General features: G+C 47.3%; 1 protein-coding gene across 1 annotated transcript in view; it reads left to right on the top strand.

Annotated features, from left to right (window-relative positions):
- Window positions 1-23,216, top strand: part of LOC125047324 (discoidin domain-containing receptor 2-like) — a 32,151-nt gene extending 8,935 nt beyond the window's left edge. Inside the window, exons 2-9 of the mRNA XM_047645580.1 lie at window positions 9,376-9,765; window positions 12,873-12,975; window positions 17,728-17,959; window positions 18,732-18,879; window positions 19,007-19,186; window positions 19,303-19,436; window positions 19,555-19,765; window positions 19,908-23,216. Coding sequence (XP_047501536.1) covers window positions 9,696-9,765; window positions 12,873-12,975; window positions 17,728-17,959; window positions 18,732-18,879; window positions 19,007-19,186; window positions 19,303-19,436; window positions 19,555-19,765; window positions 19,908-21,619 — 2,790 coding nt within the window. The 5' untranslated portion in view covers window positions 9,376-9,695 and the 3' untranslated portion in view covers window positions 21,620-23,216. The remainder of the gene's footprint in view (window positions 1-9,375; window positions 9,766-12,872; window positions 12,976-17,727; window positions 17,960-18,731; window positions 18,880-19,006; window positions 19,187-19,302; window positions 19,437-19,554; window positions 19,766-19,907) is intronic.
- Window positions 23,217-24,000: the final 784 nt, after the last annotated feature.

The raw sequence follows: 24,000 nt of genomic DNA, 5'->3' as shown, positions 1-24,000 counted from the left end.
AAAACAATAAAAATCCAGCTCATTCCCACACACTCCTGGAGGCCATAATAATGTATGCTTCTGGCCAGGGATTAGCGAATCGTGTCGGACATCAAGCTCAGCCTCGTCCCACAGAGATTAGGTTCCTATCGATCACTAATTCGGGATTGGAACTACCCTCAGACGGCGATTATCTCGTGTACGATTCGGATGCTGAGGAAGGGAGATGAGGAAGCGCTGTGGGACGGATGCTTAAGAGGGGGGAGGGGGAGGGGGCTGGGGGGCTGGGGGATCGATTGATTGGTTTAAATGGCGTGATTGTTTTTGGTGGGAGTGGTCGATTTTTTTTATTGATAAAAAGAGAGGAGAATAAAAGGAAAACGTGGAAAATAAGGAACCATCTAATATATATATATATATAATAAAAAGAAGAAAGCCACAAAAAACAAAGCAAAAAAACACGAATAGTCAATCCATCCAAGCTCTGAAAGGCCAGAAATATCCCCCAGCATTTAAAGAAGAACTTTGGCTCCTTCCGGGGGTTTTAAAGGTAACATGCACCGTGGAAATGAATCATGCATGCAACGCCGATCAGGCAAACAGAGGAGAAGAGAATCCTGTTTAAATTATTAGGATAAGCCTGGAAAGTTGCAAGGAATAGGTCACCGCCTCTTTTTTGTTTGTTTTAATGAATACCTCGTCGTTTATTCAACTAATATATTTTGTTAATGAGTATGTGATTTGTTTAATGTTATTGCAGATCAAATAAAGATAAATAAATCGTATATAACAATTTCTGTAGGTTTCTTGCAGGAATATCCACGTTGAAAGCTTTTGTAAATAACAAAGGTTCTTGTGTGCTGACATTATCGTGTATGCTAATTCGGTTTACGTCAAATGCGGTTTTTGCAATGGTAACATTTGTACAGGGATTATCGTGTATTGCAAGAGCGTTCTCTCTCTTTCTCCGTCTTTCTCTTTTTGTTTCTTGGTCTACTTGTATATCTGTTCAGTCCTTTTGCCTCTACCTATCTCTCTGTCTCTCTCGCTGTCTTGTTCAATATCTCTGTGTGAATATCTCTATATATACCTATCTCTTTCTCTATTTGTATATCTATCCATCTCTCTCTCTATCTCTACCTCCCACCCCCCCTCTTTCTCCCCCTTTCCCTCCCTCCCTCCAACATCGTCATCGTCACTCCCATCATCGTTAATCCATCGCATCAACCCAACAGCCACCCATTTCAACCCATTTCCATCTCATTAGCATCTATCCCAATCCACCCATCTCTTACCCTCTATTTAACCCATCTATCGACCTCCCCCATCACCCCCCCCCCCTCATCACCCCTCTTTTATCCAAGAGCCCATGTAATATTCATCGGAACACGATGAATTAATGTTATATTATCCCCTGTCGTAGGCATACAGGAGGATCATTAATCGAGTCGCGAGAGCATTGTCATCCTCACAACTCGGAATGGCGTGTGATTTAGCATCCTTCCCTGTCAATAAATATCTCTTGCGCGTGTGGAGAACAAGGAACAAGGACAGACTGAATCTCCTCTGCGTGTCCCGTTCTTCCCTATCGATAAATGTCTCTTACGTGTGGCGAGAACAAAGAACGGCGTCTCATTTCTCGTGTGTTCCCTTTAGTTAAAACCAGGAAGAGCGTCGATAATGGTTTTGGAAAGAGGTTTTCTCCCCCTATACCTTTCCCCTCGACCTATCTTCCCTTTCTGTAATTCTCTAGTTCCTACCTTCTCCCTCTCTTCTTTTTTTCCCTTTCGCCTCTTTCCTTCCCCTCCACGTCCCCCCCCCCCCCTCGACCTATCTTCCTATTCTATCCTTATCTAGCTTCTTACCTCTCTCCTCTCTCCTTCCTCCCTTCCCCCTTTCCTTCCCCTCCCCTTCTCCCCTTTCCCTTTCCCTTCTCCCTATTCCCCTCTCCCTTCCCCACTCCCCTTATCCTCCCTCTTCTTCCCCTCTTCCCTCTCCCACCTTCCACCTCCCACCTATTATGCTATTAACCGGCTTTCACTTATTCGAACGCCATGAGAACGAAAGTATCGATAATATTCCCCCTTTCTCAGGCTTTTCCCCTCTTTGTTTTGACCTTTTTATCCCTCTCGCATCTTTATTATTTCTCACTACTTTCTTTTTTCTCCTTTTCTCACATCTTATTTCTTTTTCCTTCTTTCTTTTTCCTCCTTCGCTAGCATCTTATATTTTATCTTTCTTATTTTTCTCCCATTCCTCATTCGTTTGCCAGTCCTTTTATCGTTCAGTTATTACCAGTTTAAATTGTCTCCCTTCATTCCATTCTACATTCGACATAAGGTGTGTAAACTCTACGGAAATTATATCCCAATTTCGTCGCTGCGTCTTCCCTGTAGTAGGTTGATCGACATAATTATTCATCTACGTTTTTGTTATGAACATAGATATGATTATCAATTTCTTATCAAATGTTTTCTTACCCTTATACTCTGTTCATTGTATATTGTTAGCATGGGAAGCAAAAAGATTAGAAGTAAAACAAACGGACGCCCTCACACATAGAAATAGATAAGCAAATTAATTTATAGATAACAAATATAGATACATAAATAGACGAATGAATAGATAAACAGAGCACTTAGAGTAAATAAATCAATTCTAAAACTAATTCTAATTCAAAAACTATCCAACACCAACAAAATACAAAAGCAAGCACAACAGCAACACCCACAGAAGTGAAACTCGAAAGTTATTAGTTTTGTAATAGTTTCCAAGTTTAAATCATGGGGCGGGGGCGAAGGAAGGGGGAATCCGTGAATATGAAATCGTAAACTTTGAGATAACACGTGATTACAGGCTAAGGTCTATTTACATGCGTGATAACCTGGGTGGGAGGGAGTGGGTGTGGGGGGAGGGAGGGAGGGAGGGAAGATAGTTGGGTGGATGGGAGGGTGAGAGGGAGGTTGGGTAGGGCTAGGGAGGGAGGGAGGGAGGGAGGGAGGGAGGGAGGGAGGGAGGGAGGGAGGGAGGTAGGTAGGGAGGGAGGGAGAGGGAGGAAGAAAGAGAAAGAGAAGAAGTGGAGAGAAATACGTATCATGAGAGAGAGAGAAAAAGAACTAGGTAGAAAACAAGAAAAGTGCCAAAGCAAAGAAAAGGGCAAAAAAAGAAAGGGAAGGAAAGAAAAAGAGAAAAGAAAGTGAATGGCAAGCGAAGAGATTGCCCGAAGGAGGCTTCGCGGTTTCTGGAATGATTCGGAATTTCTCTTTCGGATTCTGCTTTTCTTTGATTCTTAGCTTTCTTTGCATTTGTATTCGTGTTGTTCTTTTTACTCATCATCCTGGTGCATCAGGTGGAGAGACTTTGACAAGACAGACAGACAGACAGACAGACAGACAGACAGACAGACAGACAGACAGACAGACAGACAGACAGACAGACAGACAGACAGACAGTCTATGTGTGAGCATGTATCAGAATCTGTGTATGAGCTTACCTGGATGTATCTGCATTTAACCTGCCTGCGCGTTGACCCGGCCAAAAATATACCTCGTTATTCATTTATACCTTTCATTTCGCCTTTTACTGATTCAGAAACACTTTATCCCAATTTGTCAATGGAATCATTCATTCATACAGCCAGGAAAGCCACTCAGCAGTCCTTCATCAGTTTTACATAATCCTTTTAGAATAGAAAATAGAAAAGATAAAAAAGAGAGAGAGACTACTCCCAATGCCTATCAAAACGTTAAAAAAGGTAATCCTATCCATCAGATATTTGTAAATAATATGTTATAAAAGGGGGTATGAGTTCACTAGTGCTCGCCGGTACCGTACAAATAGCCCCATTATAAAGTGCCGCCGCCCGGTTCTCGTTAACAAGGTTGTATGTTAAAAAGGGGACAAGGTTTAACTTAATGGTCTTTGGCTTGTTTGTTCTGGCTTGCGTTCGGGGCTGTCGAAGTTGCTTTTAAGGAGGGAGCTGCCTTGCCGTCTTGCTCTGTCGTTTAGTTGGCTGGGCTACCTCTGCACCGCGTTTGGTCTTTCATTTCTCTTTGTCGTTGTGTGCCTGTGTGTCTGTGATCTTTCTCTCTCTCTTTTTCTGTCTTTGTCTCTTTGCCTCTCTCTCTTTCTCTCTCTCTCTCTCTCTCTCTCTCTCTCTCTCTCTCTCTCTCTCTCTCTCTCTCTCTCTCTCTCTCTCTCTCTCTCTCTCTCTCTCTCTCTCTCTCTCCCCCCCTTCCTCCCTCCCTCCCTCCCTCCTCCCCTTGCCCCTTCCTTTCTTCCCTTCCGCCCACCACCCATCCATTCTTCTCTCTCCCCCTCTCCCTCGCCGCCTTCCTCTCTTCCTCCCTTCCCTACACTGCATTTCCTTCCAAATAATCAAACATAAAAAAACACCATACTTTATTCCTCGAACTCAAAACAGCTTAGAAATCCGTTGCTTTTAGGCAGTGTGCCGTTGCCCTAGGATCTGATGCATGAAATTAGGTTTGCGTGCTTGGAGTCGGAAGTGATTATCAAGATGATTGCCTTGTGGTTGATTCAACTGCTAAATGTTGCTCTATTTTATTTTGTTACATCTTGTTGTTATAATTATAGCCATTATTATTTTTATTATTGTTATTAGTAGTAGTGGTATATTATCTTTGTTATTATTATTATTTTGTTTTTACTATTGTTAATGTTATTATTTTTTATTATTGTTAATGTTGTTTTGTTGTTGTTGCTATGATCATTCTTAGTGTTGTTATTATTATAAGTATTATTATTTTCAGTAGTAATATTATCATTGTTACTATTGCTTATATCATCATCGCAAATATTATTGCTTTGAGTGCCATTGCTATTGTTGTTATTGAATATTACTTGAAATGCAATAGTTCTCCTTAGACCATAAACTCTTATTCCATTCCTTTATTCCAACTAGTGCCCACAAAGTAATAAATGATGAAAAAGACAAAAGAAAGGAAATAATAAAAACTACAAACGACCCTTAAAATACCGGAACACAACCGCCCGCAGCAATTAAAAAATCTGGTGAAATCTGAACACTCCCAGATGGCCGAGTTGCCAAATCGCTCTTTTTCGCCGGCACAATAGTACAACTCGACCCCCTCCTTCCTTCCTTCCTTCCCTCCCTCCTTTCCTCCCTCCCTCCCTCCCTCCCTCCCTCCTTCCTTCCCTCCCTCCCTCCCTCCCTCCCTCCCTCCCTCCCTCCCTCCCTCCCTCCCTCCCTCCCTCCCTCCCTCGCTCCTTCCCTCCCTCCCTCCTCCCCTCCCCCCCTCCCCCCTTTCCTACCGTCACCCCTCCCCCGTATTGCCCGGGGAGGCGGTATGCAAATCAACTTCCTTTCATCGTATTATAAGCGGCGGGAACGTCAAAGGTCCAGGTTAAGAAGCAGGAAGAGAGAGAGGGGGAAAAAATGTGATATGGCGTCCAGCTCTTTTGTTAGTTATTGTATTCGGCCTCTGCGTGTGGCGGGGGGGGGGGGGTAAGGGGGGAGGGAGAGAGAGGAAAAGGGAGTGATTGTGTTAAGGGGTGTTAGGACATAAGGGGGGAAGGATGGTGTAATGCTATAAGGGAAGAGGGAGAGAGTGAGAGAGAGAGAGAGAGAGAGAGAGAGAGAGAGAGAGAGAGAGAGAGAGAGAGAGAGAGAGAGAGAGACAGAGACAGAGACAGATAGACTGGATGGAGGGAAAGTGACAAAAAGGAAAGAAGGAAAGAAAAGGAAAAGAAACTGAAAGAGAAAGACAGAAAGGGGGAGGCTGAGACAGACATTCAAAAAGAGAGAAAAAAAAGAGAGAGAAATCGACTTTATACGTGCTGAAGTGAGAAAAGGGGAGATTTAGCCGCATCCATTATGACCCACCATCAACACAACGAGAAAAAGAAAAAGAAAAAGAAGAAGAAGAGAGAGAAAACAGAAGAAAAGACCAGTGTTAACAAGGAGGCTGGAAGACCGTAACGAGGGGATAGAAGCGAGGGCGTAGAATAGTGAAAAGGGGTAAAAGAGGAGGCAGAAAAGGGTTGATAAAACAGGGAGAAGAAAGACAAGGGTTAAAGAGAGTGTGAGGGCGTGACTCCAGAATAAGGGAGGGAGATTGAAGGTATAAGTGGGTAAGGGAGGGGCAAGGGAGGGGGAGGGAAAGGGGCAAGGGTGGGTCGACGATAAAGGGTGAAAGAGGTTGAGAGTGGGTTACTAGGGGGGGGGGGGTGGAAGGAAGAGAGAAAGGTAGAGAGAGAAAAAAAAGCTTGATAGACAAAGTGAAAGGAAACACAGGCAGTTAGGCAGAGATAGTTAAGGAGCTTAGGCCCAATGCCTTACACTAAGAGCAAAGGGTAAGAAAAGAAAGATAAAAATTAATATCAGAAACACTCAAATTAGAGAGAAAAACACCTCAAGGAAAGATGAAGAGATTCTCACAATAGCAATTAATTCTCCGAGCGATAAAAAACTACAAAAAAAAGATAAAAAACACAAACCCATCATTCACGACGAACTAAAAAAAAAAAAAAAATGATAGATAAGCAAGAATAACCAATAACCAAACAAGCCCGGCTGTCAAGGAGATAAAGACAGGAGGCATGACGTCTTGAAGGAGTGTGGGAGAACTGTCAAGCCTGTCACGAGAAGCCTACAAAGACCTCGTTACGGCGACTGTCCTCCTCCGGTCTTGTCTGTCATGCATAAAAATCCGTCAGCTGATCAGACAAATAAGGAGTAGAAGGCTGTTGTCTGATTGCTCTGAAAAAAGACACACCGAAGAAGGCGAGAGAAAGATGGAAATAACAAGAGAGAAAGGAAGGGAAAGATTATTTTTTCTTTTTTTCTTTTTGTTATGGGAGTTCCACCCTTCAGTCTATAGGAAAGGAAAATGACATTATCCCCTTAATCTATATGATCCAGGCTGAAGGGTTGAGTCCTTATCAAAAGAGTGTAATGTGAAACCAGTTTTTTTTTTTGTGATTATGGCCTCTGCCTTATTTATATTGTGAGTGACGTGCCATCTGCCTCTGCCTGGGCGCTGGTTGTTATGATTATTATTTCGTCTGATTTCCATGCTTGATTCCGCCCTCGCTTTGTTGTGTTCTCTCTCTCTTTTCTTTCTTTTTTTTTTTCTTTTTCGTTCCCTCTCTCTCTTGTGGTCTTTCTTTTTGTTTTTCTCTATCTCTTTCTTTATCTTTCTGTTTATCTCTCTTTTCCTTGTCTTTCGCTTTCTCTTTCTATTTGTTTTTCCTTCTATTTCTTAATCAAACATCAAGCAAACCAAGAAGCAATACATTTTTTTAATCACCAGCTATATATGGTGGATGGCCAGAAGCGAGAAAAGATCGATAGACAGACATATGGATCGATAGACAGATATGCGAGATATGGCGAGACTTTGCGAGATGACCATCCCAACGGTCACGTGACCAGCCCTCCGCAGGACGAGGTAATGGCGCGAGTTCGCTGTGAAGGAACGACAATCACGCCGAGGCAGATCATAAAAGCAGATATTGGGGCGATCAGAACTCAATAACAAGACCCGGGAAATGAGGAAATGACCCACCCCTTTAAACGACCTGATTCCCCTCCTCATTTCCCCTCACTTCCCGCCTGAGAGGAGAGGAGAAGAGAAAAGTCTTAAGTAGGATCTCCCTCGGAGCGAAGGCGGGGGATCCAAAGGCGCCGCCATGTTAGATGATGACGTAGTTTGTGTCTCCGTCGCCGCTGCGTTTAATGGATTGCTGCGTTATCGCCCACGCCCTCGCCGATGGGTGGGAGAGGGACGGGGGAGGGGGAGGGAGAGGGGAGAGGGGGGGTTAATAAGCTGGACAATGTGGGGGTCGGGGGGGGGGGGGGTAATGGGATCAGGGGATGCCCGACTTTTCGGATGGACTGATTTACTTCGCTTCTTCTCTCTTCTGATTAGGTTATTGTCTTTCCTTCTTTCTTTCTTTATTGGACGATTTTCAGTAATCTCTAGCTTATCAACCGCCTTTTTCTCTTCCTATTTATTCTCTTTTTCTTCATCCTCCTCTTTCTTGTACTTGTACTCTGCTTCTGTCCCTCTTCTTCCTCCTCTTCTCCTTCTTTTTTCTTTCATCCTCCCCCATCCTTCTCCTTCCCCTTCTCCTTCTCCTTTTCCTTTTCCTCCTCCTCCCCCTGTTCCTCCTACTTCTTCTGCTATTTCTTCTTCTGCTCATTTTCATTCTTCATAATCACTTTCTCCTCCTCCTCCTCCTCCTCCTCCTCCTCCTCCTCCTCCTCCTCCTCCTACTCTTTCTTTCTTCTTCTCTTTCTTTCTTCATCTTCTTCGTCCTCCTCTTCTTCCCTTCCTTCCCCCATCGCTCTCCCAAACCACATGATTCAATCTCACTATCGCTGTGGTGCCTATCTATTGGGCTTCATCATTCCCTGCTAAATTCCCCCTTCTATATCCTTTTTTACATCTCCCTCTTCCCTTTTCCCCTCTCTACCCACCCAAAAACACCTTCTCTATCCTCTTCTCGTTCCTCCCTCTCCCCCCATCCTCCCCATCCTTCTCCGTCCCCTCTCCCTTTCCCATCTTCCTTCCTCTCCCTTATCCCTTCATCTTCCTTCCCCCCCTCCTCCTTTCTTCCCTCCTTCTCCTTTCTTCCCCTCCCCATTCCCCTCCTTTCCTTTCTTCTCTCTTCTTTCTTCCCCTCCCCATTCCCCTCCCTCCCTTTCTTCCCCCTCCTCCCCTTTCCACCCCTTTCGTTCCCCTCCACCCACGTCCACACCCTCCTCTCTTCTCGTCCTTTTCACGCCCATTTATGCGGCCGCACGCCCGTCTGATCTAACCAGACCGCACGCCCATCATTTGAACTCCTCCGCCCTCTCGCCCTTGCCCGCCCGCCCTCAAGCGAATAGTGAATAGACTTCGTGCTTATTGTTATCTACGCTTGTATTATTATTTCGATGTTATCCACTGATTTGTTTATCTTTCATCAGATTGGCTGTTTATTTATTACTGTTATTCATCTATTGCCTTTATCTGATATTACTTTGGGGGGGAGGGGGAGGGGGAGGGGGGAGATGTAGAGGTGGCTTCTTCCCAATTTCATGAATAATTTTACATACATTTATACATACAAATGTACTTACACACACACATACATGCATACATACATACATACATCTATACATCTATACAGAAACATACATACACATAGTTCATATAATTGATTTAAAGTATGATTCATAAGGATAGTTAATTAATATTCAGGTAATGTAAATATCGTTTTCAGGAAAATGATTTTTTATGGAAATCATATTTATATCCCACTGGTAATACTTGAATAAAAGTGTTAATATCTTTTAATGTCCTCGTGACATGAGACTTAAATTGAATACGAAAATTGATATGTTAATTTTTTCTCTTTTCTCTTCAGGTAATCAGTGACGCTGCAGAAACCACAAGCTTGCAATCCCTCCGTAATATTGCAGGATATTGCAAAACTGTGCAACTGAGATGTCTTTAAAGTTATTAAGAACGTGATTGATAACTCTCTTTTTGACATTGATTAAGGGTAAAATGTTTACAAGAAACAAACAGTGAAAAGAAAAAAAAAGTGAGAAAGGCAAAAGGAAATCAAGAAGAGGTGCAAAAAGAGAGAAAAGAAGAGGAGAGTGATAATAATAATAAGAGTGAAAAGAAGAAGATAATTTCTCGCGTCTTAGATGGTGGTTGGGGCGTGACCTGGCAGCCAGAATGGACCCTCCGGTGCTGCTCCCGCTGGTGCTCCTCGCCCTCGTGCCGCGGGCCGCTTGCCTCCAGACAGGTATGTGAGTGAGTGTGTGTATGTGTGTGTTTGTGCGCGCGTGTGTGTGTTTGTGTTTGTGCGTGTGTGTGCATATGTGTATGTGTATGTGTATGTGTGCGTGTGTATCTGTGTCTGTGTGTGTGGTGTGTGTTTTTGTGCGTGTGTGTGTGTGTGTTTTTAGTGCGTGTGTATCTGTGTGTGTGTGTGTGTGTGTGTGTGTGTGTGTGTGTGTGTGTGTGTGTGTGTTTGTGTGTATTTGTGTATGTGTGTGTTTGTGTGTTTGTGTGTGTGTGTGTCTGTGTGTCTCGTCACCCCCTATTCTTTTCATTTCATTAATTTTCTTTCCACCTCGGCTCCCCTCCCTCCCCCTAACCCTCCCACTCCCCTTCTTTCCCCTCCCCCTCCCTCCCTCTTATCTCTTTCTCTCCATCTCTCTATTTTAATCAATCTTTCATCTATTCGATAACACTGGCGCGCGCGATCCCCTCTCCTGCTAGCTTAATGTCTTCATATAAGAGATCCGAACCGCCGCGTCGTTATCGTGAGATCCTAATCGAAGTTCGAATCGTATTCAGGTGATGCTCTTTTGTTTCTTGCGATAGTGTCTTCGCGGCTCCGAACAAGGTGGCGATTTTATCTCTTCTGTTTCTCATTTTATTTTCGTTATTATTGTGTATGTGTAGTTTATATTTTTTGTTTTTCAATTTTCTTCTCATTTGGTTTCTTTTGTCCTGTGGTCGTTTCAGAATGATTGATAAAGAGAGAGAGAGAGAGAGAGAGAGACGAAGAGAGATAGAGAATGTATAAGGAAGAAATTGGATATACATATATATATATATATATATATATATATATATATATATATATATGTATGTATTACATGCGTACGAATATTCACCCACCCACACACGCAGTGCAGTTGCAGATACAGATCTCCGCACGAAGAGTCATGTTGATATCTTCATCTGCACAGCCCTGATCCGCGGTCGAAGTCATCCACACGCGTATCATTGGCTCTTAATCCCTTCTTCCTCTTTATCTTCCCCACCCTCTCCATTTTCTTACCACGCACGTACGTGGATCTCCACGTTCAGCGAGCTACTTAACATGTCCACTACCCCCACACCCATCCCCACCCCCAACCCCACCCCCACCCCCACCCCCACCACTACACATATCACCACATCTACCACACCCACACCCACCACCCCCAACCCCAACTCCCACACCCACCCCAACTCCCAACCCCAACGCCAACCCCCACCCCCATCCCCACCCCCACCCCCACCCCCACCCCCCACCCCCACCCCCACCCCCCCCACCCCCACACCTATCACCACCACCACCACCACCACCACCACCCTCATCCTTCTTCCCTCCTCCTCCCCTCCCTCCTCCTCCTCCTCCTCCCTTGCCCCCCCCCCCACCATACCCACACACCTATATCACCCAAAGCAATGTATTTAAGCAAAGACGACTACGCACACCAGCATAAATACACGAGGCAGTGTTCCCGTATGCTAACGAGGCGGGACAGGCTTCCCACCGCACCCACAGGAGGCCCTAGCTACGCACAGGTGTTCAGTTACTTACGAGACAACACCTGCCGCTGCCACCGCCTAATGCGAGTGTCTGTGTGCGTTTGGATGTTTGTGTGTTTGGGTGTAGTGTGTTGGTGTGTGTGTTGGATGTGTGTGTGTGTTGGATGTGTGTGTGTGTTGGATGTGTGTGTGTGTTGGATGTGTGTGTGTGTTGGATGTGTGTGTGTGTGTGTGTGTGTGTGTGTGTGTGTGTGTGTGTGTGTGTGTGTGTGTGTGTGTGTGTGTGTGTGTGTGTGTGTGCTTGTCTATGTGCACTTCGGTCAGTATAGTACGAAAATGTTTTTGAATATAGGTAATTAGCAAGGCATATTTGCTTTAGTTCTTATGTAATGACATGGGAGAGTTTAGCAGGTGTGAATGGGTGTGCTTATGTCTGTCTATCGATTTATCAGTCTTTCAAGTGATTTATTTATCTATCTATCTCTATATATACATATCCCTCTATCTGTCTGTCCGTCTATCTCTTTCTATCTAACTCTCTATCTAACTTTCCATCCATCCATTCATCCATCCATCCATCCATCCATCCATCCATCCATCCATCCATCCATCCATCCATCCATCCATCCATCCATCCATCCATCCATCCATCCGTCCATCCATCCATCCACCCACCCACCCACCCACTCTCTATCTAACTTTCCATCCATCCATTCATCCATCCATCCATCCATCCATCCATCCATCCATCCATCCATCCATCCATCCATCCATCCATCCATCCATCCATCCATCCATCCGTCCATCCATCCATCCACCCACCCACCCACCCACCCACCCACCCACCCACCCATCCATCCACCCACCCATCCATCCATCAATCCAATGATCCGCTTGCCCACCCACCCATCAACCCACCCACGCACCCACCCCCTCCAAGAGACCCGCCCACCGCCCCCGAACGCACCCAAGCACAGCCCGCCCTAATCCCGCCACGCCCCTCGCCCGTCTCCCAAGGGTACCTGTTGACCAAACCTCTAAATTGTTACGTGATATGTTGGACGCAGGTGAGCTGGGTTGGCTAGGCTCCGGCGCTGTCCGTGGCTGAGGTCGGGGTCTCGGGAGGAAGCTGTCTGGGGGCGCTGTCCGGGAAGGTTTGCGCGGCTGTCAGTTCGTGTTCGTGTCCGTGAATCGCTCTGTTTGGGGGTTTCGGGTCCGCGGGATCGGGTGCTTGATTGGGGTTTTGTGTCTTTATCGGTCTTTATTTTCTCTCTCTCTCTCTCTCTCTCTCTCTCTCTCTCTCTCTCTCTCTCTCTCTCTCTCTCTCTCTCTCTCTCTCTCTCTCTCTCTCTCTCTCTCTTATACTATATCAGGCTGTCAGTCAATCAGTTTACCTGTCTATTTGTCAGTCAGTCCGTCAACCATTCACTCATTCACTCATGACCCATCATCTTTCCCCATCGCATTTCTTCTCAAAACATCACTCAATTACCAATGCGACAACAATAATATTAATCAAAACAAACACAGTCAAAACAAAGTTAAAATCTCAAATCCTGACGCCCATCCTTGTCTCCCCCTCAGGACGCTGCGACGCCGCCCTCGGAATGGAATCTGGCGCCATCCCCGACGAACACATCTCGGCGTCCTCCTACTTCGACGCCGCCGTCAACGCCATCTATGGAAGGTAAGGGCTACTCCTACTTTTTAGTGATTTTGTTTGTTGTTGTCTTTAATGTTCTGTGATTTGCGTCGTCCTTCATTTTATGGGTGGTATGTGGTTGCTGTTGTTGTTTTTTTATTGCTTTTTTGTGTGTTTTGTTTGTATGTTTTGTCTCGTTTCCTGTATTTTGTGTTCCTCTTTTTCCACGTTTTCGTCCTCGTCCTGTTCCTCATCACCTCCCACCCCTTCCCCCTTCTCTGCTTCTCTTATTTCTTGTTTTCCTCTTCCTCTCCCTTTCCCCCACTACCATTCCCAAACCCCACCATCACCCAACCCTCCCCATCCCCCCCCCCCCACTCCTCCTGCTCCTCCGCCTCCTCCCGCAGCCCCTCCTTCACATATTACGTCAAATCCAATGCCGCAATCCCTCCCTCCGCCTGGCGCTGATCGCCTCCGCCGATGGACAGCGATCAGCCACTCCCGGGGGCGACCTGCGTGCAAATTGACCGCCATTATACGCGTCAAGGAGCATATTCGGGCGTCAGCTCTGAGGGCGTCTGAAGAGCCGTTTGTTCGGGATTGATTATGTAGGTGGCAGATTCGGTCGATTAGTTTTTGTATCAGCTTTTTTCATTGTTGTGTTTATTGTTATTTTTGCTGTGTGTTGGGTCATACGTAGTTTTCGGGTAAATCGGTTCTGTTTAAGGATCGGTGGTGCTGATGCTTTTTTCTTCAAGCGTTGGAAATTCTTCCAAACAGGTTTCGATCCCATTTCCTAAATGGAAATCAGTTTTTTTTTTTTTTTTTTTATCTGTCGATTACTATTTTCTCTCTCATTTTTCAATATATATTCATGCATATTTCTTTGGTAGATCCGCTCTTTATAAGGATCGGTGTTGCCAAAGACCCTCTCTAAACGGGTTTCGATCCCTTTGCCAAAGAAGATCAGCGATGCGTTTTTGTCTGTCGACGCCATCTTGCGTTTCGCCACTTCAGCTCGAATTCTGGAACTTATAAAGCTGGGCGGAGGTGACGTCTAGCCGTGAGTTAATTAAGAGATAAGATCGAAACCCGTTTTTTCTTCACCATAGACGAGAATTGTTCGGTGCTGACTGATGCCAAACTGACAGCGCGGAGACCTCAAGCTGTCAGTGTGAAGCTACCCTGATGAGCTAGAATGGTTTCACTTGCGCGGGCGGGAGGTGGGGGGTGGGGGGGAGGGACAAATTCGGTATTCTGTGTGAGTCTGTTGGTCTGATTGTCTGTCTGTCTGGTTATCAGTGTGGCTAGTTCTCTGTGTCTTGTCTCCGCTCTCTTTCTCTTTTTCTCGGTAACTATTTATCTGATCTCTCTCTGTCTCTCTGACTCTCTTTCTCTCTTTCTCTCTTCCCCCTCTTCCTCTTCCTCTTTCCTCCTCTTCCTCCTTCTTTACGCCCCCTCTTGTACACACGCACACACACGCACGCACGCACACACACACACACACACACACACACACACACACACACACACACACACACACACACACACACACACACACACACACACACACACACACACAAACATGTGTACAAACGTTCACAAACCAAATCCCAATTTCCCCAAAGCACAAAGTTCAATCCGGTATATCGCCGAACAAAGTTATCTCACCCTCCTCAAAATAGCATTGAACTTCTATAACTGCCCTTATATATCTCCCTCTCCCCTCCCCCACTACCTGCCCCCCCATCCCTCCCTTGATCCCCCTTCCCAACCCCCCTCGGCCCAACCCACTAACTTTTCCTACCCCTTCTTCCCTCCCTTCCCTCCCTCCCAGCCTTCCCTCCCTTCCCTCCCTTCCCTCCCTTCCCTCCCTTCCCTCCCTCCCAGCCTTTCTAAATTTAGCATGTATCCCAAAACCCAATGATACGCTCCAACACACAGGCCGAGAGATATTTCCCCGTCGATAAATATACTACACGTCTATTCTAATCGCTGCCTCCCTGCTTTTCCTCCCCGCCCCTCCTCCCCCTTCCCCTTCCAACGCCCCTTCCCTGCGCCCTCCCACCCACCCTCTCTCTCTCTCCCTTCTCAACTCCAGCACGCACTTTTTCCCTCCCTCCGATCCCTTTCCCTCCTTCCCTTCCACGCCCCCTCCCTTTCCTTTCCAACACCCCCATTCCCCCTCCCACACGCCCGCTCTTTCTCACCTCCAATATCCCCCTTTCTCCCCTCCTACACACTCCTCTAACACCCCCTCCTCCCCCCTCCCATATAATCGCACAAACTAAAAAGAAAAAAAGAAAGAAAGATAACAGTACAAGGAAAAAAAAGTGTCGTTATTTTACCATTTGTCGAACTTGGCGTATAACGAGCGCGCTTCCTAACGTAATGGCGGCTTCAAAGAACGTCCGCGGCTCGCCTAGTTTCGTTATATATCTCGGGACGTTGTTCGTTAGCGTCTAATGTGCATAATTATGGTAATGCGGTTATCATTTTTGCTGGGAAGGATGTGTCATTTTTTGTCCTTTCGTGTGACTGTTTTCTAATCAACTTTTTTTGGCATTGTGTAAATTTTGGGGGAGAAAATGGGAGAGGGGGAGGATGGGGGAGAGGGAGAGGGAGAGGATAGAGGGAAGGGGGAAGGGGGGAAAAAGGAAGGGGGGTAAGAGGTAGGGGGAAAGGGGAAGGGGAGAGGGAAAGGGAGAGGGAAAGGGTATAGGAGATGAAGACGAAGACGGAGACGGAGACAGAGACAGAGACAGAGACAGAAATAGGAAAGGAGAGAGAGAGAGAGAGAGAGAGAGAGAGAGAGAGAGAGAGAGAGAGAGAGAGAGAGAGAGAGAGAGAGAGAGAGAGAGAGAGAGAGAGAGAGAACGAGAACGAAAAAGAGAGCGGAAAAGAGAAAGAGAAATACACAGAGGAAGAGAAAATAAAGAGGAAAGTATAGAGAAAGAGGAAGAAAAAATAAAGACGAAGATAAAGACAGATACACCGAGACGATCAGCCGCGGCGTCCCTCGCACACAAGCAGAGTAACAACGGCATTCATTATTTTCTCATTAAGTGGACCAAGTCATCCTCATTCTCTTCCACCTCCTTTCAAGACGCCTCAGTCACGCCTTGGAGAGAGAAAAAAAAATGGAAAGTAAAAAAAGAAGAAAAAAAATCTGAAAAAAAAGATAAAAAGAAAAGAAAAAATAGAAATGCAAATATATTAACTTGAAAAGGATTGTGTGTGAGTGTGTGTGTGTGTGTGTTTGTGTGTGTGTGTGTGTGTGTGCGTGTGCGTATGTGTGTGTGTGTGTGTGTGTGTGTGTGTGTGTGTGTGTGTGTGTGTGTGTGTGTGTGCGTGTGTGTGTTGAATGATGCGTTGGGGTGATTATAGTGTGTGGTGTGTTTCTGTTGGTGATTGTTGTTTATCTGTGTTTGTTGCTTTTCTATGTTTGTAGTTAGTTTTTTCTGTGTTTGTATGTATATCTGAATCCGCTGCTTCCCCCATTTTCCTCCTCCGTTTCCTTCTCCGTTACTGTCCCTCTCTTTACCTACTCTACTGCCCCCCTCCACCTGCCCCACCCCCCACTCCACCCCCACTCCACCACCACCTCCACTAACTCTCCTCCTCTTCCCCCACCACTTGCCCCTCACCCCCTTCCTCCCTTCTCCCTCCCTCGATCCCCTTCCCCCACTCTTTCCTCCCTCTCCCCCCACCTCCCCCCACCCAACCCTTCGGTGCGAGGTTTTTGAAGTGCTTTGAGGGCGGGTGTCCTTAGTCGCTTCTTGCCCCCCCCCCTCTCCCCCCTCCCCCCACCCCACCCCCGGCTTTCAACACAGTCACACGATAAGGAACTCGATTCGGCGGCGAGTCAGCGAGGGGGGCGGGAGGGGCGGGTGCGGGGGCGGGGATGGGGGTGGGGGGTAGACAGCGGCTACCGTGGACTAAGCCTGCTATAAGCCTGCCGTAAGCCTGCCGCGCCGACTTTGAACGCGGAGGAAAGAAAAGAAAAAATGAAAGCAGAGCACCTGGATTTAGGATCAAGATTATACCTGTTTTTTTTTTGTCTTTGTTGTTGTTATTGTTGTGGGTGTGTGTGTGAGTGTGAGTGTGTGTGTGTGTGTGTGTGTGTGTGTGTGTGTGTGTGTGTGTGTGTGTGTGTGTGTGTGTGTGTGTGTGTGTGTGTGTGTGTGTGTGAACGTGGGCGTGAATGTTTGTTAATCGCACTGTATATCCAATTAATGTGTGCGAACATGCTCTTTGATGTGTAAATAAGCCTAAATATATGCACGCATATTAGTCCACATATACATACAGTACCTGCGTGTGTGTGTCACCTGACCACAAATAGGCCTATGGTCACTTGACGTCCAACTTTCCCAAAAATACGAAGAGACCCGCTGTTCCTAATGACACCGTGATTAGCATTTCGTCATAAAGCATATCGGAGAGACAAAGAGAAAATGTCGTGATTTAGTTGTTTATTTATTTGTTTGTTGCTTTTTGGATCGTTTATTTGTTCGTGTGTCTCTTTTTTTTGCTTTTTGTTTTGTTTGTTTGTTGTCTTCGTTTTCAAGTTTGTTAGGAAAAGTGATGCAAGGAAACTTGAATCGATCTTAATTTGTCTAAGTAGTTTTCATACTGAATATTAATGTTGTTCTTATGTTGTTCTGTTTCATGAATATATTTATGTATACATATGTGTGTGTGTGTGAGACAGACAGACGCATGAAATTTTAATTTCTCCATTTCTGATAATTCCTGATTCGCCTTTCCCCTCACCTTCCCCTTTCTCTCCCCCAGGGCGCACGTGGAGGCGGGCGGCGGCGCGTGGTGCCCCCGGGACATGGTGTACAACGAGGGCAAGGAGTTCCTGGAGGTGAACCTGGGCGGCCTGCACGTGGTGGCCAAGGTGGAGGTGCAGGGGCGCTTCGGCAACGGCCAGGGGCGCGAGTTCGCCCGGCAGTACAAGCTGCAGTTCTGGCGGCCCGGACTCGCGCACTGGGTCACCTACACGGACGGACGCGGAAACGAGGTGGGTACCAGTCGCTGTTTTCCTCCTCCTCCTCCTCCTCCTCCTCCTCCTCCTCCTCCTCCTCCTCCTCCTCCTCCTCCTCCTCCTCCTCCTCCTCCTCCGCCTCTTCCTCTATCTTCTTCTTCTTCTTCTTCTTCTTCTTCTTCTTCTTTTTCTTTTTCTTCGTCTTTTTCTTCGTCTTTTTCTTCGTCTTCCTCTTCTTCTTCATCTTCTTCTTCTTCTTCTTCTTCTTTGTCTTCATCTTCGTATTCATCTTCGTACTTCTTCGCCCCTCTTCCTCCTTTTTCTTCTCCTCCTCCTCCTCCTCCTCCTCCTCCCCCCTCCCCCTCCTCCTCCATCTTCCCAGACTACTCAGCAGTTGAAAACCTTTCTCCTTACTTTTTTCACCTTTTTAAAACTCTCATCCTCTATCTCCGTATAAAAGTTGTCGATCGATATCCGCTTTATGACAATGGCGACTCGATAGGCCTAAGCCAGCGTGACTTTGACGGAAAACTTTTTGGCATAGTTTAACTTTTCCGAATTCACAAGATCGCCTGAGTAAATGTTATATTAGAAGGGCTTCATTCTTTTATTTTTTCAGCCTTCCCCTTTTATTCCCATATCATCATCGTTTCCCCTTCCCCCCCTTTCTGCAGCTTTTGGAAGGCAACAGAAACAAGTTCTTCCCCCCAGATACTCGTCTTTCATCTTCTTTCTTCCATCATTTCTTGACTTCTCCATATAACAGAGTGCATGATTAATATCCTCTCCCTCTTCGCCCCTTCTGCAGCTCCTGGAGGGCAACACCAACACGTACCTGGCGCAGTCGTCGCAGCTGACGCCGCCCATCGTCGCGGCGCGCGTGCGCTTCGTGCCCTACAGCGACCACCCGCGCACCGTCTGCATGCGCGTCGAGGTGTACGGATGCCCCTACACAGGTACGCCCGAAGGACTTTTTTTAGAAAAGAGTTTTTTCCTTTGCTCAAAGCCTTCAGCCCGTCTTGTCTCGTTGTCCTTTTGAGTAGAACATTCCAAGGAAGAAAAGTTGACCGCTTCCTCCCTCAGACGGCCTGCTGTCGTACTCGATGCCCGACGGCGACCCGCGCGGCGGCGACGGCGCGCTGCGCGACCTGACCTACGACGGCGCGCGCAAGGACGGCTGGCTCTCGGGCGGCCTCGGCCAGCTCACCGACGGCGAGACCGGACACACCAACTTCCGCGTCGACGCCCTCGGGATAGGAAGAGGTAAGGGCAGCATTTAAGGATGTTTAATGATTGCAATTAGGAATAAATAGTAAAGCACAGATCACAAGTCTGCGTTTCCAAACAAAGATATCATATATTAATTTCCTTCCATTCAGGCTACGAGTGGATCGGCTGGAAGAACGACACGCGGCAGACGCGGCCCGTCGAGATCACGTTCGAGTTCGACTCCGTCAGGAACTTCTCGGCCGTCCACATCTACACCAACAACTTCTTCACCAAGGACACGCAGGTGAGCCCCGCCCCGCCACGCCCCATCCGCCGTGCTGGCCGTTGTGAATATTTTGCTCTGCTTCCCTTTCCTCCGTTATCATGCTCCTCTGACCCCCTCTCTCCCTTCGCTCTTCCAGGTGTTCTCGCGCGCGCGCGTGCTGTTCAGCGCGGGCGGCGAGCACTTCCCCGCGTCGCGCGCCGTCGAGTACGAGTACGTGGTGGACCGCATCTTCGAGAACGCGCGCAACGTCACCATCCGCCTCCACAACGCCGCCGCCAAGTTCGTGAAGCTCGAGCTTTACTTCGCGCTGCGCTGGATCATGATCTCCGAGGTCGCCTTCGACTCGGGTCAGTGGATTTCCTTCTTTTATCTCTTTAGTGTCTTCCTTTATTATATCAGGGTGTAATTTTACTATTATTTCTGTCTTATCTCTCTTCCTGCAGCTCAGAACGCATTAGGTACTCATTTTTCTCTTTTTTGCTTGGCCAGTTCCCTGCCGGTGCAACATGACGCCCGAGGAGCCGCCGGCGCCGCCGACCACGCCGCGCGCGGAGGACGAGGGGACGGTGAAGACGCGCGCGCCCGTCGTGCCGGCCCAGAGCACGTCGTCGCTGCTGCTGCTCGTCGGCCTCGTCGTGCTGGGCGCCGTCTTCGTCATGATCCCGATCGCACTCGGCGTCCTCTACTACCGCACGCGGCTGGCGCGGAAGACCAAGAAGAAGTCGCCGCCGGCGTCCGAGAACGGCGTCGACGCCCGGAAGGTATCTATGAAGATGAAGGACCTGCACATCAACGTGAATCTGACGCCCATGACCAACGGCTACTCGCGCGCCAAGGGCAAGCTGTACGGCCAGGTGGCGCTGGACGAGGAGGCGGCGGCCATGTACCAGGAGCCGTTCAAGGGCCCCGTGCACAACCCCGGCTACCACACGCTCGGCCACTCGGCTTCCGAGACGCCCCTCAAGTGCCCGCTGCCGCTCGACACCGACGACTCCGTGGACTACGCCGTGCCCGACGTCAACATGACGCCGCCGCCGCCCTTCTCCGAGGTGTACTCGCCGCCGCCGCCCGTGCCGCTCACGCGCCCGCCCTCCACGCTGCCCACCGCACGCTCCACACAGCGAGACGGCGGCGTGGCTCCCCCCATCCCGCCCATCCCGCCCCCGCCCAAGCAGGAGTACTACGCCGCCCCTCACATGTGCCAGTCTTCCGTGATCCAGGGCGTCACAGGGACCGTGATCTACGCCGCCGCCGACACGACCAACTTGGCGAAGGAGCGGTCCGTGCCCGAAGTACCCAGAAGCCACATCCGCGTCTTGGAGACGCTCGGCGAAGGAGTCTTCGGCGTCGTGCAGCTGTGTGAGGTCAAGTGCCCCCCCGGCCTGGGGTCAAGGAAGGTCGCGGTCAAATGCCTGAAGCCCGGAGCGAGTGAGGAAACGAAGGAGGACTTCCGGCAGGAGTCCAGGATCCTGAGCCGGATCGACGACCCGAACATCGTCCGGTTGCTGGGCATCGTCAGCAGCTCGGAGCCGTTGTGCATGCTGCTAGAGTACATGGACTACGGCGACCTGTACCAGTTCCTGCGCCGGCACGTGGCCGAGGGAATCGCGGCGCCCACGGCAGCTCGCAACCACATGGAGCCTCGAGTCCTCAGCTACGGCGCCCTCGTCTACATCGCCTCCCAGGTCGCCTCGGGCATGAAGCACCTTGAGAGCTTGAGCTTCGTGCACCGCGACCTGGCGTCGCGCAACTGCCTGGTGGGCGGCGGCCTCTGCGTCAAGATATCAGACTTCGGCATGAGTCGGCCGCTCTATTCCAGCGACTACTACCACCTGAGCGACTCGCGCACGATGCTGCCGATCCGCTGGATGGCGTGGGAGGCCATCCTGCAGGGGCGCTTCTCCACCAAGAGCGACGTGTGGGCCTTCGGCGTGACGCTCTGGGAGATCCTGACGATGGCGCGGCAACAGCCCTTCGACGAGCTCAGCGACGACGGCGTCCTGGAGAACGTGTCTCACTGTTACCATGGCGACGGCTCCGGCATGATGCTGCTGCCGCAGCCGCCGATCTGCCCGCGCGAGATGTACGACATGATGGCCGCCTGCTGGAGGCCCAACCCCCGCCAGCGGCCGCCCTTCTGGGAGGTCCTCATGTTCCTGCAGCGCAAGAACCTCGGATACACGCTGGACTACGTCGACTGAAGAAATACATTATGAACACAGGGCACTCTAATTCCCTCGTAAGTACCGACGACCGGCCCGTAGAAAACGCTTCCTCACTCTCTTGGGTATATCCATAGAGGACAGGGCAGAACACCTTCCGGAATAAGTGTCAACTTCAAAGAAATCCTAAAGGAAAAGATAATGCTCATGCTTTAGACTTTTATCGTGGTTTACCCTGCAGCCAATCTAGTTCATGGAAAACGGTTGTGCAAGGATGACCGAGATCCTCTAGAAGGCCGACCTTATGTGAAGGAAAAAAACAAGTGTAATGTAAAAAACGCCGAAACATGCTACCTATATTCTCGTACATTGAGATGCAAATATGGACACATAATCGCGAGATAGAGTGGTCGCTGCAGCTGGACCTTAAAGGGAAATGTTACATAAGCAAGGAGATGCAATCAGACGTCAGAAACGTCATCAGTGACGTATTTGGGATGACCTTCAGTGTCGAAGATTTCCTTTTAGAGGTTGTGTTAGAGGATTTAAATAGGGTTGTAATGTAATGTAAATTCTACGCAACATTCAACCAAATGGCTGATGGGTATTGAGGAGCCAAATCCTCCAAATGTATATAGTTGTGTAAAATTCTGTATATGTAGTTGATATGTACATAATTGTGAAATACGAATCAAAAAGGCCTTTGTAGTGGACAGCACTGCGTGTGTAGGAAACCCTGCTAGGTGACAAACCCAGTAAATTCCTTTATACTGTAAAGAAACGGCGTTCTTGTTTCAAGTTGTAACTTTCCTCCTCATTTATGAAATATTGTATGTATTGTGGAAATATATAGATACATATACTAGTCTCCTTAACAAATCGCAGATGATATAAGTAAAGGCTTTACCTTCAGTGTGTGGACTCGGATACATGAAAGCTGTTCCACCTAGCAACCATCAGTCTCTCTGACGACATAATATAACGTAACATAATATAACACAAGCGAAGGCGAGCCCTGCCTTGTATGCCGCCTCCTGTTATCTTTCGAGACAACGTGACAGTCACGTTTTGTACATTTGTCTTCAGAATGCCCCCTTTGTGTTACAAATCAACGCTTTTTGTGTGACTCTCCTAGAGCGAAAAAGTAAAGCAGTTAACCAAAGTATAACAAGAATGACAAGGCACTGTGAGATAAAGACCGTCAGTCGGTGTTTTAAGATATGACAAAAACCTAAGAGAATGGCATTTTGTAGGATGCTTTAAGTGGCATCCACAATTCTTCTCTCTGCTGTGCATTATTCCACAGGAGAAAATACACCTGTCACATAAATACACGGAAATATACACTTTACACACACTCTTGGTAGCCCTGTTACCGTTTCTTGCTCTTCGAATTATTGTGAAAATATGTATTGTACATTATTATATATTTATGGTATATATATATAAATATTACGTGTGATCTGCCAGATTCTATTTATTTTTCTCTATGTCTGTACATAAATGATAAGTGGCTGTAGAATGTGATAAAACTAACAAAAGAGAGAGAGAGAGCGAAGAGCCCAATACAACATATCATCTATGTTTTCCAAGAAAACCTTCTATTGATGTATCTGTAAATAAAAGACTTTTTTCTTAGAAACTGAATCTTTTCTTTGAACACCAATAACGGAAGACCTGAAGTAAAGGCGAGGCAAGCTTTGATCTTCCTGAATGACATGGGAGTCTGTACATACAGGTCCGGTCTGTACGTATGGATTTGTTTAAAGCCATTGAGCGTTGGGCCCGGCGCTCGTCCTTCCTGCTTAGCCCCGGCTTTTTAGGTCTTTTTCTCTTCCTCTTTCTTCTCTTTTGCTTCCTCTTCCCTCCTCTCTATGAGTTCCTATCTTAGCTTCGCTCTCCCTAAACGCGCGCGCGCGCACACACACACACACACACACACACACACACACACACACACACACACACACACACACACACACACACACACACACACACACACACACACACGCTATATCTGTCTATCCATTTCTCCATCTATCTATCTATCTATATCTATTTATCCATCTTATCTATTTATCCATCTATCTATCTATCTATATCTATGTATACATCTATCTATTTATCTATATATATTTATCCATCTATCTATCTATATATCTATATATCTATCTATCTATCTAAATAAGGGGAAAGAAACATGAAGGAAAAATAGAAGAAAAGAAAGAAAAAGGAAACAAAATCCAAAGCAAAAGGATTAAAAGCAAGAGAAAGAAAAACAATTAATGGAAAGAAAAAAAATAACAGAAAAATAAAAAAAATAAAAAAAACCAGAAAAAAAGAATACAAAGAAATAGACAGAGAGTACGAGAGAGAGAGAAATAGATAGATAGATAATAGAGAGAGAGAGGGGTCGATAA

The sequence above is a fragment of the Penaeus chinensis genome, chromosome 40 (assembly GCF_019202785.1).
Source record: "Penaeus chinensis breed Huanghai No. 1 chromosome 40, ASM1920278v2, whole genome shotgun sequence".
Taxonomy (NCBI): Eukaryota; Metazoa; Arthropoda; class Malacostraca; order Decapoda; family Penaeidae; genus Penaeus; species Penaeus chinensis.
This window is presented reverse-complemented; position numbering and strand designations above follow the sequence as displayed.